This window comes from Hetaerina americana, unplaced genomic scaffold (genome assembly GCF_022747635.1).
Source record: "Hetaerina americana unplaced genomic scaffold, ioHetAmer1.1.p SCAF_16, whole genome shotgun sequence".
Lineage (NCBI taxonomy): Eukaryota > Metazoa > Arthropoda > Insecta > Odonata > Calopterygidae > Hetaerina > Hetaerina americana.
This window is the reverse complement of record NW_027286719.1, coordinates 1685386-1704605: the sequence shown is the minus strand read 5'-3', so window position 1 is coordinate 1704605 and position 19220 is coordinate 1685386. Positions and strand designations below refer to the sequence as shown.

The following is a 19220-nucleotide window of genomic DNA, read 5'->3' as shown; positions in this document are numbered from 1 at the left end:
ACTGAATGATGGTGGGACTCAATGGAATACTCTATTCAATGATCTTTCAAGTTCATTTGATACTGTGGACCATTAAATTCCTCTAATTGAATGTAAATGTTATGGCATCATGTGTCAATTGATGTCTAATGAACCAGATATTCACAAGTAACAAGTTTACAATATCTATGTAATCACTCATAAACAGTAAAAACAAAAAAAAATAGGTTTTTACAAGCTCACTTGGGTATAATAGAGAATTTCTTCAGACAACTCCTTGAAGACCCATGCTACTTTCTAAGATAAGCTTCTAACAAGAAAGTATTGGTGAACAAAGATACTCTTCCTATTTATTTTAGGGACCATGGTGTTCACCAGTTGATTGCAAGCGTCACAGTGTGAGATTCCTCCATGAGGATTCCGTAGATTGCTACCAAGGACACAACCGAGTGGCAGTCCATCAAATGTATCCAAAATAGAGGACACATGACAGCGTCGAGTTTGAGCTATCAACCATAGCAGTACACCCCTTTCACCGCCAGCTTCTAAGAATTGCTAGTTAGTCAGATTTATAATTATAATTATTCGTCACCAAACATGATTAAAAGGTGTTAGATTTTTCAAAAATTATTTGTGAGCATTACACTTGTAAATGACATGTAGTCAAGAAAAATTTTTAAAATTTTATTCAAATGCGATACAAATTATTTAAAAAATTACTTTTTTTAAAAATAAAAAGAACTGGCAATGGCTCATTGCCACTATAAAATTTTTATCCAATCCTCAAGGGATATTCCAATAACTGAGGAACTCCCATGAATATAATCTTTATTGGATTCAGATATTCATAAATACTTCTTCAAAACAAAAATAAGACTAGAGGGTGAACTTTCTTTACTTTTTTTCACAGGGGTTTCACAGGGGTGGTCCACCCAATCCTGGTGACTCAGCATTGGGGGGCCGATTCATCACCACATAAGATCTTGCACGTTCCGGCTGGAATGGATCCTGGCTGCAAAGCGGGGGGACCAAATCTCTTCCCTCTGATGCCATCGGGGTAGGGGGACAAATTGGAGGCACATTCAAATAGCCATTGCCAGGCAAGGGATCCGCCACCTGCACTAAGGACGGGGCAGTGGTCACCAAAGGGGTGACAGGCCTCTCACTGGGGTGATTGTGGAGTGGACCATACGAGCGGAGACTCGATGCGGCCAGTTCCTGACGAGGCAAGGATACTATCTGGTTTGCCTCTACAATTGGAAGGCGGTAAGGATTCACCCCGTTCCTAGATGTATTTTCCGGTGATGAAAACGAGGGTCCTGTTTCAGTGCTGGTGCGGCAGGGGCGTGTGGATGGAGTTGGGAGTAAGGCATATGGGTGCTGCACCCTTGATCCTGGAGCGGGATGAACATTTCCCTGTGGAGGGGTTTCTGGAGTGGGTAAGAGGGGGACTCGGAGTCCCTGGGAGCTAGAAGGAGGGGGCATGTGCCCTCCCACCACATTTGACTGGCCAGCATTCGGGTGAGCATTCACAGAGCGAGCAGCCCTGAGAGCACGCTGGCTCATAATATAACCGGCCCCAGACCTCCTTATTGGAGGATGGCCTGGTGGGTGCATGGCACTGGCAGTGGCTGGCCCGTAAGAACCATCACCGATTCTCCGGGACGCAGCAAGTGACAAGTGCATCCCTCGGCGCCAATCTGGGTGGAACTGTACCTTTCCACGGAATGTTCTCCACCTGCGATGGGGACCCTTCGCACCGTCACGTGCAGCTTCAACCTCTCGGCGATTGAAAACAACGTGAATATCCTCATCATCATCAATATTTTGGGTCAAATTGGAAGATGCCCCCTCGAGTCTTCGATTCTGAAAATTTTAACAGAGAAATAATCCAAATGCTCACATTTAATATTAAATACAATGATGATAATGTTTAGGTAATTTTGACCACTCAGGCACTTTATTTTAGTAGATTGTAAGTTACAGGCATAGGTCATGATTTATTCATCTCAAGCTTTGAAAAAATCTTTTTGAAATTAATAGGACAAATAAAATACTCTACAAAATGATTGTTATCCTGATGATCGACATATATAGTATTAGACACTAAAACATATAATGGAAGCAAAGAAAAGTAATGCCCCACACACTTAAATATTACTGTGCCTACGAAACTGTGTTTGGACATGTTGAGCTGCATCAAATAATGAGAACAAGTAATAGTTGATTCCAAAATATTACAAAGTTCATTAGAAAGTTAACACAGAGAGCCATGAAATTAGTAATTTCAGCCTTGACTTAGTGAAACTTCCCCATTACAGAAAGTAAAATTGCAACTCTGTTCATGTTACTTAAATTTTAAATCTTATGACCCGGTTCCAATACCGGTAATCATCTTTACTTATTGTATCACCTAGGTCGTAGGTTCAAAACATTAAGTGGAAATAACAAAATTGCGATTTTCCTTTTTGTAAAGTAAGCTCATAAAATTTCCAACAATTTTGGATAGTAGCTCTGGCACCTCACATCAAAAGACCTTGAAAATGCTAACCTAATAAAAAATAATTTGGCCCTGCTTCTGCGGTTCAGCCAAATGGGGCCAGTGAATTCCCTCCCTGATCCTGTTTGTGTATCGCAACACGGACATTCCATACATCACTAGGGATATAAAGGTTTTTTCCCGGGTCTTTTGTGCAATTCAACCAGTGACACAGTATTTGCAAAATCGCCATTCAAGGAAGTTGTTTGGGTGGCAATGAATCAAGACGCATTTTAAGTTTGAAAAAGTAATGGACGAAATTGAAATCTTCCCTGGATATTTAAAGGAAGTGAAACAAACAGGTGAAATATTGTAAATACCTTATGATATGAGCCTGGTATTTCAGAAAGAAAGGTCAACTCCAATTTGCAAGTCTTCAAAAGAGAGGAACTTAGTGTTATGCTGTCAGCAATGCAACCACTGTGCATGCCTAAAGAGCCATTTTTAAAATTTCTGCTCACTACTGTGGGCACCAAAATGCCATCCCCACCAGGTTTTGCAGAATCATCACTGCAGTCGGCTGTGTTGCAGAGCTAGCTGTGGGAGATGATCACGCTCCTGACTCGTACCCATTTGTGGGAAATAGACTCCTATGTATTGTAGGATTCTATTTCCCATTGATATTCTTTTTACCAAAAAGCTACCCAGGGACATTGTTTTTACAGATTCTGCAAAGTTTTGTGAAAATGCGACTCAGCGTTAACAATAAATAAATTTGTAGTGCACATAGCCACTGCCTTATTAAGGCAATACTCGTACGCATGGTTACAATGCCACATCACCTTTAGGAATCACTCTAATGGAATTTACACTTCATTGAATGTTAATGAAATTTCTGAATATTTAGAAAGTATGGGTTTAATTTTCAATTTGCCACTTGCATTTGCGCTTTATAACAGCGTGAGACAGCCTTTCATTGCCTTGTGGCTGGGCAATGCATTCTCCTCCGCCGTTATGGCCACAAATGGAAGTTCAGTCTGGCATCATCTTCTCGGGTGCTCTTCCGGCACTTCCAGATGAGACCAGTCTCATCCAAATCAATCGTGATCCAAAATGCAGGGGGCAATTTGAAAATGAATCTCCTTATTTGTTCACAATTAGGAATTACCACGAGCCTTCAAGAAGTGTCAAGACCAAAAGAGTATGCTTACTGTGATGTGGAGGTCAAGGGAAACTTTCATCATACCTTGAGTGCAAAGCATCACCCTGACAATACTATGCTGCTCAGAAATTTATTAATTATCATGGATCCAATTTGTACCAATGAGAGTAGTTTATTGACTTCATAAGGAAACAAATCAGCTCTTTTTTTTCATTCCTCTTGATTGATTCTACTTCTTTTAGCAATGGAAAGTATACTTTTTCTGTTTTTAAAGCATTCTTGTTCATACTGGTGTTATGCTTTTATAAGGATAAAAAGAACAATCAAGTGAATAGATGAACGTATTCTCAGGGAGCCAATCACACAGCCAAGAAAAACAAACTATTGGCCAAGGATGAATACTGAATTATATTTAGCGAACCATTCATCGAGCCATTTATTTCATATCTTCGTGCAGATGAAAGTGTATCTCAGCAAGTTTGTGACCTATAGATGCAAATAAGTGGTGACCATAAGGAGCCAAGCCTGGTGAGTAAGCCATGTGGGGTAGAATTTCCCAGGTTGGTGCATCCAATGGGTTGCAGACTGGATTTTCCATTAGTGCTAGAGCTTTGCTATGAAGAAAAATGACCAAGTGTTGCCTCTTTTGCTATGCTGGTCTTTTTTTAAGCAGTGAACGGTTCAAATTGAAAAGTTGTTTTTGGCAGCATACAGTTTCACCTGGTCTTAACAGCTCATAATAGACCACACCCTTCTGGTGCCACTCATTCGAAGCATAGTCTTTCAGCAAAAGGGATTCAGTCTCGTAGTTGATGTAGATGGTGTGCCTGGGTTTACCCCTGATTTTTTTACACTCGGGATTCACAAAATAAATCCACTTTTCATCCCTAGTAACGACACATTGCAAAAACGACTTCCTTTTGTATCATTTGAGCAAAAATTTGCACGAGTTTTAGTGCCTCTCCATCTGCCTGTCATTCAACTGATGTGGCACCCATCTGCCGGTCTCCTCAATCTATCCAATCCCTCGTTGGTGATCGGAAACAGCTTGCTCACTAACCCCCAATTGCTCCGCGAGTTGCAAATTCCTGCTACCTGCAACGTTGGGTCGCATTCCCTGCCAATTAGAGACTCTTTGGGGGTAGAGTGTTTCGTGGTGCATTTTCATGTGGTAGTGATGTTTCAATTTCTTGCTTGTTGTGTCCTGGCTTCCGTGTTGTAGAATGTCTTTCGTGCTGCATCATGGGGTGCAGTTTTTTAGTTGTTTTGCGGTATATATGTTTGCATGAGTATTGGATGAAGGGATTTTTGCATGAGTGTGTGCGCTGCTGTGGGTGTAATTTTCCGTGTTGTTTTTTTGCATGTGGTATTTTTCTTTTTTACGGTTGGTGACCTAACACCCCCCGCCACACGCCCTTGCGGCGGCTTGCGGGGTATTATGTAGATGTAGATGAGTTGCTTTCATAACTGTTAATCATTTTCGTCCAACAAGGCTTGCAATTCCACATCTTTGTACCTTTTTGTTGGGCTTCCGTGTTCCTTCTCTGCAACAATCACCACTTTTGAGCCGCCAAAACCATCATTCATACGCATCTCGCAATGGAGTGTGCTCACCACAAGCTTCCCGAAGTTATCTGTATGATTCAGCAGCAGTTTTCTTCAAATGAAAAATAAATGCTTTCGGCGAATGCTCTTTGTTTGGCAAAAATTATGACATATTGAACACAGCAACACTACGCGAGCACTTTTTCAATTTATCACTCTTGCGCATCTGACACTTGTTGATGGCACAACAAAATGGCAAAAAACAAACTGTCGAACCTTTACAACACAAACTGCATTGGCGCACCATCTGTTGTCTGAAATCAGCATTTCATTCTGTTACAACTGGTAATACCTTGTTTGTTTCATACTATAATTATGTATTTGCTCGCCTTTTAAGATAGCACGGATTCCTCAGGGCTCATGAATGCAAGGGAAATCATGGTGAAAAAGTCAGTAGAGTGAAAAATGTTTAAAAGAAAACATGAAATACTGGTAACATCTTTCAATTTTGCGATCAAAATTAAAAACTTGGAAAACGCATAAAAGAGAACATTTATATTGCACATAAGTGGAAATTATGAGGAATGACAATGACTTCTGACCCAAACATGACGAAGCACGTACAGTAGAGGAAGTTGCGAGTGTCCACTAGGGCCATTTGCACTGCCTCGACACAGCAGTTATCACAGTGATAAGCTCCTCAATAATAAATAGTATTGAAACTTGTTTTAACGCATCAAAACTACACTAAATCAAATAATAATTTTAAAGTTGGACAACTGTTTGCACCAGTCGGATTTCGTGGCATCTAACACTCTCACGAGTTAAGTCTTCCTCAATTACTCACAAAAATAAATTGTATCCTGCATGACAATAACATTTTCAATTTAGGACAAAATAAAAATTTTAGAACGTGTTGATTTTTATGATGAAACCCATATCGACCAGGCAAAACTCTAAAATTGCAAGTATCTACATGGAATTCAATAGTGAAAAATCATGATTCTACTCTGAAACCTCCAATGCAGAGCATTTGTATAAAATGAGAAAATATGTTAAGAATTCAGAGTTTGAAAAATTAGACATCACTGAAAGAGCAGTTTTCGGGCACTAGTTCTTCAAATATGCCAGGCTTCATCTCAAGAAAAAAGCATCAGAAATCACCACACGAATGGGGATCGAAGACTTCACATTTGGTTAGTTCAACAGGTTTACAAATGGGCACAAACTTGCATCCGAGTGTGGTGAAAGCACAAGTGAGACAACTCGGTGAAAGGTGTCAGTTTTGTTTTCTTCGTTCAGTTTTCCCACAATTTACGTCAATCTTATCAGGTCCCACTATCCTTTTTCCTATCATTCCAAAGGACAAGGTAACCTGTTTTTACATGATATCATTTTCACTTTTCCCGCTATTTGCTTCACCAAACGTTACTGGATTCAAAAATTTCACACTCGAAAACAGTTACTCATGTACATCAGTCTTAATGAAAAACTTTTTCGACTTTGTTTTATACATATGCACCTAAATAAACTGGAAGAGAGCAGTAATGTGAATGATTTAATCAAAGAATTTTTGTCGTAGCTGGGGATGAGATGTGGACACAAATTTGTGCTGAAAGGATGTCACCATGGCTCGGTGGAAGCATTACCAACAGGCCGTGATGTGGGATCTTGGCATTATTTTAGGCACCGCCTTCCACAAGGCATACAAGGTGTGAAAAAAAAACCATTGGCAGCAGTGTGTTGATGCATAAGGGTGCTACCTCGAGGACTTTTGAGTGAAACGTATCAATTCGAGCAATGAACTAATGAACTGGATGCAACAAGAAGCCAACTAACTATTTGATACACCCACAAAATACAAGCCCTCTCATAGAAAACCACCCACACTCCCAAGGCTCCAATTTACCCTTCTCTCCACACACGGCACAAACTTACACGCGGACTCCTCCCTTACCAATCCTCCCCGACCGGCATGATTTGACCACTGAGTTGCCATTTGAGTTGCTGCTTTGGCACACTGGCATCCTCCTCCGATGGTCTATGGCTAAATGTATACATATATACCCACCCAGTTGATAGTCATTCCGGCCAAATTACCAATTTTGGAAGTTGTCATTGAAATTTTAATTTGTCCTATGGAAACTGCCCTCGCTGATTATTTAACCAATAGCTCAAATACTTTAAACTTCAACAAAGGAAACAGTTCAAAATTTGGCCACTGCTGCCATCACATAACTTTATTTCATTGCTGACACTTTGGAAAACATCCCGTGAAGTGCTCGAGATCAGCATTCACTGATCTAAATAAAGGAAGGCTGAAATTAAATGTTAAGTTTACTCACTCTTCGACGGATACGGGCTGCTTCTCTCTCCTCTTCGTCATCCGAATAGTCTATATTTGACTGACTTGGTTCCTCGTTGTTTTCAACTGAGGCGTCACTCCCCCTGAAACTGAAACATACGCAAATTATCATAACTATCATCACTTCTTAAGAGCTATTACTAAACTTTATGAAAATCTAAAAATACAGGAAGAAATATCTTCATCAGTTAGCTCGACTACTAGAGGCTACATTCAGAGCAGGTTTTTTCGAAGTCTGAAAAAGATCAACCACACTAATTTCATTTGCTAAATAATTTAGCAAAATTGAAATAACTGGATTTACCAATGGGCATTTTCAATAAATTTATACATGAACATGACTAACAAATAAAAATCATTATCTGAGAACAATGAATACCTAACGTCACACACCAATGAAGGGATTTAATTTCACAAGCGTAAAAAGACAATTTTGCTCTTCTATCAATGCTTTAGATGATGTCGTAAGCATCTCCTCAACCGGACTTGGCTGTTTCTTTCCCCTCTCTTTCTACATCCTCTACCATTCCGGAACTATGTTCAGCAGAGATTATGGTTTCTTCTATCCTATTCTTTGACTTCAAAACTTTGACACTTCAAATCTTTAAGCAAGCTCTAATATCCCCCTTCCGAGTTTATTATTTGCATTCACTGAGGTCAGTATTGCCAAAGTAGCACACAGAATGCTGCTACGCTTCCTTGTCATGGATTTGAAGCAGGGGAAGAGGAAGAAGCCTGGTAGGACATTGTGCAAAAAATTTGGAACCTCACTCACATGGCCGCGGAGCTCTCGGCCGATCCACGAGCAAGCTTCCTTTGGTTCATCCGAGGATACTCGCGGCCCCAACATTGCACGCACCTTTCTCATTTCCATGTTTTTAGTCACAATTCTATGCACATCCCTTTTAAGGATGCTTAATTCATCAGCAACCATGCAAACTCAATCAGCGATCCCAGTCCAAAAAGTCTTCACTCTTGCCAGATTTTCATCACTTTTTGAAGTCTAAGGGCATCCTGAATGCTCTGTGTCTTCAACGGAAGTTCTCAAGCTCAAGTACAAATGAACGCAAAGTCACTGGGATTCTATGGATTATAAGAGCCATTGCACCAGCCTACGCACCAGCACATTCATCCGGGGTTGTCGCCGCCAAACTGCATGAACTACGTTATGAATTGCTGCCGCACCCCCCCATATTCACCCAATCTGGCTCTCTGCGACTTTTTCTTATTCCCTAACATGAACAAATGGCTCGCGGGAAAAAAATTTAGCTCAAACGAGGAAGTTATCGCCGAGACAGAGGCGTATTTTGGAGAGTTCGACAAATCCTATTTTTTTGGAGGGGTTAAAAAAAATGGCCGGAATGTTGGGAGAAGTGTATCTTACTAAAAGGAGACTATGTTAAGAAATATAAATAAAAGTTTTTGAAAAAAAATGGTTTCTTCATTTCTAACACAGGTACTTATTGAACCGCCCTCGTAAATCATTCAGAGGTGACATAACTGGTGATGAGTACCCTTCCGACAGAGTAAGTTACTTTTATTCTTTATGATATGCATGCAATAAGTTTGATTTCAAAAACAAAGTTCATGATTGTTTTCTATTTTAAGCATTTACACTGAATTTCTTTTAGTGGAAAATGAAAGGCTAAAAAAAAAATAACGAAACAAGGGAAATCAGGAAATCATCTCAAAATTGTGTTATTAAACCATCCAAATTTGACTTTATTTATATATATTTATACTTAGCAAAACTAGTCGTAGGTAATAAATTCTTTCATGTAGAAAAGCTAAGTCTACGATTCTTTCTTCATCCTTTAAAAAAATTACTTCTGCGTGGTGATTAAACGCTTCTAATTAAAAGATGTACGACCAAAAGTGATCAGAGCTAAGTTTGATGAAGTTCATGGCACAACTGCTCCTGGGTTTACAACTATTTACAAATGAGTTACAACAATTCATCCACAACTGATGAACATCATTCGGTATATCCAGCAGAAATGACTTCCTCAAAATGATTGAAAACGTCCAGGATATGGTTTTCAGTGAGCAATGAAGCCAAGTTTGGAAAACAGCTGATTGCAAAAACTGGATGTAAAATAAATCTCAGCCAGATGGGTGTCATGGGGCCAGGGCCGCTTCAGAAGCTAACTTGAAGCTCTTCCATCAAAATCCTGACAAGTTTCTGGCATGGTAAATAACTGTGGATAAAACATTCACGCACCACTACCCTCCAGAGACAAAGGAGCATTCGAAACAATGGGTTTCTAAAGGCAATCAGGCTCTGAGTAAAAGCAGCAAAGACAAGTGAAATTAGCAGACAAGGTGATGGCCACTCTGTCCGGGATACACCTGGATCCATCTACATCAATTACCCGTAAAACAGACAAGAATAAATGGAGAGTATTATGCGTCATTAATGCACTGGTTAAGTAAAGTTATCTAGGAAAAAACATCCTCATTTGGAAAAGAAAAAATATTCACTTCCTCCATGACCATGAACAGGTGCACTGAGGTCATCATTTAACCTGGGTAGGTTCAATGGCCAAATAAAGGAATTGACATTGGTATTAATACAAGATTCACCATACTCACCCTATTTGACCCCCATTGACTCTTACAAATTTCGCAACTTGAAAAAATAATTGAGCAGAAAATGGTTCACACTGAACAAGGGTGGAATCGCCAACATAGATGCCTATTTTGAGGATCTTCTTCGGAGGAGGACAGCAGAGAAGAAAGCACAGCCTGTGCAAAAACCAATCAAAGGCTGTCGCACGCTGCCATTTTTGTGCCAATGTAGGCAACACGGCACTAGACATGCATTTAACGATAGTGTTGAATCGCATTTTACTAAAGTTTTAAGCATCGGCAAGTAAGTGCCCATAGAGAGCTTTCAATTAAAAAGCAATTAGCTACAAATCATAAATAATAACAAGTTATTTTGATTCTTTTTTGTTTTTACAAATAGAATTTGTATTCCTAGTAGCTTCATTCCGCGCTAGAAGTAAAAATGAAGATAATCCAAAATTCTTAAAAATGTACGCATAATTTTCTTTGAATAAACTTTGTAGACTATTTTTTTTGGCATGAAACACATAATCATATTTTAAATTACTTTACATTGTCTGAATAATTGTTTCGCTAAACGAGTGTTTCAATATAAGCAAAATATCCCTGAACAAATTATGCTCATTGTATGAGGTTCCACCAGGAATTGCTGTTTTATTTAATTTTAGGAGCCATAATTACACTTGGTGTTAACTTTGCGCTGAAAATGAGCCATTGGTTGTCTGATCAATCCGATACTGCCCTCAGCAATGAAGCAATAATGAGACTCAAATGATGAAAATCAAAAAGCTTTCCCCTTCCTTTCGCCAGGAAACACTACTAAAATTTTCATACGATGCACTCTATGCAATAGGTATAATATTTTTCCAAAATGAGCAATGAGTTCTTTAAAAGTTCGCTTTAAAAGAATGACATTTAGTTCTTCAATGCTGCGCAAGTTGCAAATTGGAAAATCAAACCCCTGCTTGTTCACCATCCATTAACCAACTCCACTAGCCTTCAAAAGTGCTGCGTCTAAAACAGCAGGCTAGATGAGATCTGGAGGTCACGGGAAACTTTTGAAGGCATCGTCCTAATATGGCATTGGTGATTAAAGCCATAAATTTATTCAAAGATCGTTCTGAGTCACATTTACACCAAATTTGGAAGAATCAGCAAAAACAAATGTCTCGAGATAGCTTATTTTTACAAATCGAGTTCACATTCCCGATTGCTTCATTCCACGATAGACAAAACGGTGAACGTGATCCATTATCCAAAACAATGAATAATACTTTTCATTGAATATACCTTAAACATTAATTATTTTTTCCGGCATGGAATGCATTGTCCTTTGTTACATTAATTTAAATGTTTAACTTGTTTCACCAAAGGAATGTTTTGCTTTACGAGACATATCGCGGAGTGGATTATGCTTATATTATGAGGTTCCACTGCAGCAAGTATTTTTTGGCACATTGCACATTTACATATCAGCGTATCCTAGGCCCATAAGACACCAAAGTGTCTTATGGGCCTGAAAATATGGTACTTCTTTGCTAAATATTCCATTTAGATGCAAATAATGTTTTTGTGCTCTAATGGAGATATTTATTTTTTCACTTCTTAAGTTCTCAAACACAATTATTTTGTAAACACTCTTTTTTAAGGATCTGGATTTCACGAAAATTAATAATTAGAACCAATAAAATTAAAAATGAGAGTAAACCCTGGAATGAGTTTTGGGAAACTGAAACACACTTAAATCATTTTACAATAAAAAAATGGGGACATGGAAATTAGACTATTGAAATAAGTTTCCTAAGAGACATTAAAATAAAATCACAGCAAAACTCTTAAGAATAATGTATAAATGTGCGTGATAAAGAAGGAACTTACTTCCTCAACTGATTGGCGAAGGTGAAGTTGGTGTACTCAGTTTTGGGTACACATTGCACCTCTACTCCTGTATTCAGGCCGAGGCGGTAGGCATGCTCCTCTGAATTCACCCTGATTGCATAATACGGCTCCTTCACCTGGCCGAAAACATCACATATTTCTCCAATTGCCCTACGGCCATGTTCGACGAATAGAATTGTGCCATTATCCAGAACCGGTCTCCGCGTACAAGCCCGGATCACCACTGAAATAAAAATTAACACTTACATTAGAAGATCAACACATTGTTAACATGGGTGATGGAAAGCAATCAGGTTAGTGGCATAAATTTTCCGGGGAAACTTTCAACGCTGAGCTACGCACTCAATGCTAGTTGGCACTTAACTATATGCCTCATAAGTTCTTTGAAAATGTAAGCAATTGTTTAACATTAAATACTGGATTACAGGAACAAAAAAAAGAAAGAAAGAGAATTTGGGGTATTATGGCGGTATCCAAATCCTAGCACTGCTCTGTGTAAATATTTGAATGAAAAATATTAGTCCTTTATTTCACCCTAATTTTTGGCTTCACTAGGTGGCCAATTTTTTTTAGTTTTGCCTTGCACTGTTTCCCTTAGGTTCCAGCTTTTGCAAAATAACTAAAAATCAATATCCTTTAATCACACTAATAATTTAATTTCCATTTATTTTTGGAGTGTTATTAGCATCCCATTTTACCTGCCCCTCCCAGTCATACTGCATTCCATCATCTATATCAGAGATATGTCACTTTTTGAGATGAAAATGTCGCATTAGGTCACTTTCTTCTCACAAATGCCATTTGTTTCTCTTTTTAGCCGCCACCACCAACTCTTTCCACCCCTGAGTGCAGCCAGGCATAAGCTCCTTCCCTCTTCAATATCAGTAACTAAGCATCTTCCATGCTCTTCTCCCTGCCTGAATACCCCAACTGAGTTGCAAGGAACGATCATTCCACCTCCCATCACAATTGTGCCCACTCAATCATTTGCAGCTCATGATCCTTTACCTAATGGGCCAAGAACAGCTTTTTTCCCACTCCTCCTTCCCATCACCCTGATGGTACAACTTCTTTATCTTTGCCTATGCACCTTACTGCGGTGAAACCCAGGACATATATATTGAATAACTTTGTGGAGAGCACTTTGAGTGAGTACAACATCCATCAGATGGGATGTTAAACTATGGACCCCTTGGGGGTTTTAGACAAGAGCAGGATAATGCCAAGGCCGGGTTTCTCTCCACCCTTTCTTTCCCATCCATCCCTAATGGCGCAAATGACGTTTGCTATTGGTCACCTCCCCTAAAACTACTACTTTGTGGAATACAGGGGACATGATGGCCATGTCGTTCGAAAATTCGACTACTGACTGAAGGGCTGAGGATGGATTCCTTGGAATGCCTCTGGGCACCCTCAGCTTCACCAGAGCAGCATCATATATTTCGGGTGTCAGATCTTTCAGGGGAACGACAGGCATGACACAAGTAGTTTTATTTATTGGGATGCGTCGATGGTCATGGTCATTTTGCACCACTATCAGAAGGTTTATAACCTCAATACCCTATTATTAAATAGATAAATCAATAAACATTTAAAACCAAGACCCTGAAAAAGGATACCGCAACTATTGTTTTCTTATCAAGTAAGTTTCCTTAAAAATGTTAAAACTCTATTTAAGGAGTCAGGGTCATTCCCTTAAATATTACTTGGATCACCCCTTTTTTAAAAGGGTCTCCCGACCCCTCATACTTGTCACCCTGGGCCATGAGAGATTGGCTAAAAAAGTTGATATTCCGTCATTGATCTATGGTGAAATGGTGGTAGGGACTGCCCCAACTAATGAAACCCCTAAGGTTTACCAAAGATTTTACACTGAGAAAAACTTGTACTTGAGAGCTGTTTCCCCAAAACACTAATTGCACCAAAAAAGACAAATAGAACATTTTGGACAACAAATGAAGTTAAAGGAGCTGGTAATAATCTCAAAGAGTGGGGTGGGATAAAGAGATTGAGAAGTGTTCTTATTTTTTAAGGCTGACAAGTTGGCCAAGAAAAAATATCCTACCTTTCAAAAAAACCCCAACAATCCTAGGCATAATTATTTTCCTGCAAATTCCAAAAATAAAACAGTACTATGTGGGAAACTGTAAACAGGGAAACTCAAAAGAAAAAGTGTGGAAAGTGCAGAAAACTTAATGCTAAGAAATGAAAATGGCAACCAAATGTCCATTTCAGCATGTTTAGCTAACTTCATACGCACTACATCCATAAACATACCCGAAAACTTAAAGCAGGCCAAGCCTTTTATGATTTCTGACGACTTTCAATGTAAACATCATGTATCCAGCTCTATTTTTATTTCCCCAGTCTCAGAAAAGGAATTACTGAACGTTGCATATAATCTTAAAAAATAAGCTATCTATTGGAATTGACGATACTCCAGTGTTGGTCATTAAAAAATGTACAGGTGTAATTTGCAAACCCTTTGTTCATATAATGAGTCTTTCACAAATGCCAAGTTCCCAGATCTGCTTAAAATATCTAGAATTAAGCCTCTGTTTAACAATGGAGCCTGGGAGCATGTTAGGAATGATCGGCCAATTACACCCCTGTATAATTTTTCAAAAATTATTGAACAATTAATGAAAGAAAGATATGTCTTTTTAGAAAAGTATTAAAGTTCTAAATTCAGCACAACATGGTTTACAAGAGGAAAAAGTACCAGATCTGCTTCAGCTTGTTTCATCGATAAAATTGTGACGGGGTTAGATAATAACGAAGTCACCCTGGGAATCTTTAGTGATATTTCTTGAGCCTTTGACTGTGTAGGCCACCCTTTGTTGCTGGAAAAATTAGAACATGGTGGAATAAGGGGAATAGCACACAGATGGTTTAAATCCTACCTCAAAAACACAAAGCAGGAAGTGGAGGTTGTAACTACCTACTCTAAAAATACACGAAGCAGTCACTTATCCATTACACAAACAGTACACAACTCAGTATGCCACAAGGATGTACGAGGGTCATCCGGAAAGTAGTACCCGTTCGTGCCGCATGAAGTGCTGACGACGCGAGTAGCCGCTGGACGAGGTCAGATAGCTTCAGTGGCTTGTCTGCCTTCTCTGAGCCAAGTTGCGTGACGCTAGCATTGCCTGTGTTGTTTCTGTGATTGTTTACAATGTTTAAAAAAATTGAGAACGCCGCCAGTTGTGAAGTGAGGGCAGTGATTAAATTCCTCAATGCAAGAAACGTTCGCCCATGTGATATTCATCGCCAATTAAAGGAGGTGTATGGAGACAATGTAATGGACGAGTCGTCTGTTCGGCGGTGGTGTCGCAACTTCAACATGGGGAGGGGGAACACACACGACGATGAGCGTTCGGGGAGACCGTCTGTCATTACAGACCAACTGGTGAGCTCAGTTGACGAATTCGTGAGGAACGATCGGCGCGTCACAATTGATGACATCTGTGAGCATTTTCCCAATGTTTCTCGAACAATTGTTCATGAAATTGTTAAACACCATCTGCATTATGCAAAAATTTGTGCAAGATGGGTCCCTCGCGTATCTCAATGAGCTGGCGGCGAAGGACTATGCAGCAGGAATACAGAAACTTGTCACACGTTATGACAAATGCCTTAATTTGCTTGGATATTATGTTGAGAAGTAGTTTTCCTCTTTCAAATAAAATTTTTTATGTTTGTTAATATTTACTTTTGTGTCTATTTCACGAACGGGTACTACTTTCCGGATGACCCTCGTATACTACGTCCCGTAGTGTTCTTAATTTATATAAATGATTTAACAACCTATGTACAGGTAGATATATCCTGTATAGAGGGATGCAATAATCCTTTATGCAGAAAACATGAATTTAATACCAAGTTACAAGAATGACACATTGCTGGAGTGTACCAAATCCTGGCCCAGCGTGACAAATACGAGAGGTCAGGAGACCCTTTTAAAAAAGGGGTGATCTAAGTAATATTTAAGGGAATGACCCTGACTCCTTAAATAGAGTTATAATATTTTTAAGGAAAATTACTTGATAAGAAAACAATAGTTGCGGTATCCTTTTTCAAGCTCTTGGGTTTTAAATGTTTATTGATTTATCCATTTACGTATTGTGCAGCACTATTAGGAGACTGGCTCACAAACAATGAGCTTAAAATAAGTTTTGAAAAAGCAAACTATAAAAAATTTAAGAAAAAAGCAACCATTGAAATGAATCTTTACGCCAAAGATAATCTTCTGAAGAAAGTTAGCCGTACCAACTTTTTAAGTATAATAATTTACGAAAGCTTTAGCTGGAATGAACATATATGCAGTAAGCTTTGTACGCCCTAAGAAACCTAGCAAAGGCTTTAGATCAAGCAGTTTTAAAAACGGACTACTTGCTTGATAATTGATAATCATTTACTGGCAGGCAAAAAAAGATACTAAATCATCAGATGTTCATAAATCTAGGTTAAATATTTTTTAATTGAGTTGTTTTTATGACCAAAATGAATATTTTTCGCCAAGGTATGATAAGCCGTAGTTTTATTATAACCAATTCTCAAAAACGATGCATGCATTTTTCTGTTTCTCTAAGGCATATCTTATATTTTATCATTGTAAAATAACAAGATGAAATCATATTTTCCACTCGGTGGATGAATTCACACGGCAATAATTGATTGTGTTTCAGTAGTTATTTTCTTGGAATGCCCTTCATTTGTATGTACAGACAAATCGCTGGGCAAATAAATAAATGATAAATGGAAGACAAGAAGGAAACACCTCCACATTTCCAAGCTGGGACAAGCAACTTGCATATACCAGGGAGAGAACTTAAATTAAAAGGGGCATGATCACCACCTTGATCAATCACTTGTATCATGTTAATAATGACTAGTAAACTTTTCAAGGTATAAGTCAAAATTAACCCATGCCCACAGGATAGAGGAAGTCTCCAAAGGATATATGTACATGCTCTCAATCTTGCTTGTGTATGACCAGATGAAATTTCAATCTTCAATTTTTTTTACTTCTCTCCACAGTAAAGAATAAATGATAAATTAATACCGATATTATCCAAAACTTGTACAATATTACAAAAAAGGATACTCTAAGTAAAATTGATCAATTACCAATGTTCCCCGTAATACTCTGGATGTGCCCAATTTGCAGGCACTCTTCCTCAGGCACCGTAATGTCCAAATCTTCAATTGGAGAAAGGTATCCAAACACATCATCACTATGGAAACTATTTGCTGGGTGCTGCCTTTCAGACAAATTGGATGCTCTGTGGACGACTTCCACAAGCTGGATGTCACTGAAAGTTAAGGTTTACAATACCATTATATAGTACTTTTGTTTAATGGAAGCAACATAAACTTTGAAGTCACTACATTGACTTTGCATTCATTATTGAATGAAAGAGAAGTTAGGTTACCCTAACATTCTGAATGTTAGACATCATATTAAGAGAAAAACAAAAGACAAGTAATTTAGTAAGAACTTCACAGTTTTCCTTAAAAAAATATTGAAACCCTGAAAATCAAGCACTATATATAGAATAAAACACAAGGATTACCTACCTATCACTAGAATCCTCAGATACACTATCTGAGGAGCTACTTTCTCCCTCCTGTATTACGTCATCACTGCTTGAAACCTTGGCAGGATTTAACACATTTTCTTGATCAGTGGTCTGGTGTCCCCCATTTGTCTTTTCATTGTTCTCGCTCAGATTCATTTTTTGCCCTTCACTAACAAAGAAAGAAAGAAAACATTATCCCCGCGCATGGATTAAGTAAAAATATTAGCTGAATAGATGAACTACCTACCATCACCATGGATGAAGCAATCACAACGTTTTTGAAAATTAGTTAGTTACACAATCAATTAAAAACTTGCATCATTTGACAACATCCACCTTCGCGCATACACAACCGTCGAATTTCACCACTTATGCGCTCAGAACACAGATTATATATTAATGAAAGAGTCAAGTTTCCAGGAAATAATAATTTTCGTGCCTAGCAAGGGGCAACCTTAGTGACATTTTATTTCTTTGGCATTTTCTATCATTTGCACAAAAGAAAGAAATTTGGTAATTATGAGTACGCCAAGCACACAAGCCTTTGGTGTCACACGTTCCAAAATGTACATTAAAATTTATCCTTCATTTTACATTATTATTATCAATGGTGTAGAGCTTTAGAGAAAAATCTTTACCAATGGATATCTGGAACACCTGACATCTTGCCATCTAGCTCGCAAAATGAGCTGCAAAAGAACAAATGCGTACCTTTACTACGTTACCCAACGCCCAATAATTCTAGTGTCCTATTTAAGAGAAATTCCTACAACCAAAATTGAAAACATTGGCACTATCACCCAAACAAAAGAATATTACTCATTTCAGAAACTGTTTTGAATGATCGTCAGATATTACAGTGATTAACGAACATTGCAAATGTCATTATTTACAAACACTCCCAAGTAAATAGGCCTCCTACAACATTACCAGGTCACTCACACCACCTCAATTACGTTCAAAAGAAATTCTGGGGATACTGACTACCTGAATTAGAAAATATAATCATAAAAACAATTAAATTACTGATCACATTATTACTGTCACTGGAGCAACTTGGTTAAGCTGCAAATTATTGTAATTACAAGAACTTGAACTAGCATATATATATATATCAAAAGAATGAGGAATGAAAAATACCACACCTTTCCACTGAGCTATTGACATCACCTCCCACATCGTCCACGGTCAGGTCCACGGCGGGCACGCTGAAATCATTCAATATGAGCAATAAATCTTCACTCCAAAATGTGCGATACAATCCAATTCAATACAACTTCCTAAATATTCAATAAAATTTCTCGTTCCCTTCACATCTTTAACCAAAAGAGCTGCAGGGCATTAGACAAAAATGTTTCTTAATGGATATTTTGATTACCCTGCGTGGCACTACCTGGTTTTCAAATGACCCCATGAAGGATAGAAGAAAAGATTTTAGTCTTTAACCCAACAGAGAGATATTCTACAGCGTCCTATCTTAGAGTGATTCCATCAACCGACATTAACAACATTGACGCTCAACAGTTAAACAAAAGAATATTACTCATTTTACAAACTTCCTTAATTATGTTCAACAGAAACACCTGGGATATTGACTATTAGAATTGGTATATATACTTAAAAAACCAATTAAGTAAC

At 38.4% G+C, this 19220-nt stretch overlaps 1 protein-coding gene across 4 annotated transcripts in view; it reads right to left on the bottom strand.

Moving 5' to 3' along the window:
• Window positions 1–671: 671 nt before the first annotated feature.
• The window catches only part of LOC139687027 (H/ACA ribonucleoprotein complex non-core subunit NAF1), a 31639-nt gene continuing 13090 nt past the window's right edge, over window positions 672–19220 (bottom strand). For all 4 annotated transcript variants that reach the window (XM_071584128.1, XM_071584130.1, XM_071584127.1 and 1 more), the window contains 6 exons: window positions 18728–18790; window positions 17581–17751; window positions 17131–17315; window positions 11977–12220; window positions 7511–7619; window positions 672–1845 (listed from right to left, as the gene is read on the bottom strand). In XM_071584128.1, the coding sequence (XP_071440229.1) occupies window positions 895–1845; window positions 7511–7619; window positions 11977–12220; window positions 17131–17315; window positions 17581–17751; window positions 18728–18790 (1723 nt within the window). In that variant the 3' untranslated portion in view covers window positions 672–894. The remainder of the gene's footprint in view (window positions 1846–7510; window positions 7620–11976; window positions 12221–17130; window positions 17316–17580; window positions 17752–18727; window positions 18791–19220) is intronic.